This window comes from Seriola lalandi, unplaced genomic scaffold, assembly GCF_002814215.2.
Source record: "Seriola lalandi dorsalis isolate HSWRI2012SDOR001 ecotype SW California unplaced genomic scaffold, Sedor1 jcf7180001991983, whole genome shotgun sequence".
Lineage (NCBI taxonomy): Eukaryota > Metazoa > Chordata > Actinopteri > Carangiformes > Carangidae > Seriola > Seriola lalandi.
Window position 1 is genome coordinate 1 of NW_019462649.1, and position 514 is coordinate 514.

General features: G+C 41.1%; 1 protein-coding gene across 1 annotated transcript; it reads left to right on the plus strand.

The window, feature by feature from the left end:
- Positions 1 to 3: 3 nt before the first annotated feature.
- Positions 4 to 510, plus strand: LOC111660781 (interferon-induced very large GTPase 1-like; the record flags this gene model as incomplete). Its single annotated transcript, XM_023414178.2, has 1 exon — positions 4 to 510. A coding segment is annotated over one exon (507 nt), but the record flags the coding sequence as incomplete, so codon positions are not given.
- Between the last annotated feature and the right edge of the window lie 4 nt (positions 511 to 514).

Sequence of the window (514 nt, forward strand, 5' to 3'; positions counted from 1 at the left end):
GATGTGGAAAAACAGTCACTCGATACAATCAAGAACAAACCTGTAGCTACAAGAGGCTACAGTCCAACTTATTTGCAAGAAGTTGCCAAAAATGTCAAAGAGAAAGTGACAGAATTTGAATCAGAGAGGAAATTTGCTCTGAAGAAGAAGTTTACAGTTGAACTCTTACTGTATGTGTTTGACAGAGCAGGGACTTGGCTTTCAGAGTCCCACAAGAAATTCAAGGAGAAGAATGATGCACTGATTTATTTAGAAAGCAAGAAGGATCAACATTACAACATTTTCAGAAGCTTCTGTGAAGGAAACTCTTCTGCTGTTGTACTCGGAGAACTGATCTGTGGAAAACTGAAGGTTTCCACTGTTGAGGCTGTCTGTAAAAAGACTGCCATTGATCTAGCTGGAGAGATGAAGTGCAGTTTCCCAGCATTCAATGGGAACAGACTGAACCTGGAGAAACATGTGTTGAAGTCACTGGCAGAGAAAGAGGACTTCAGTGGTTTCATCACCTACATCC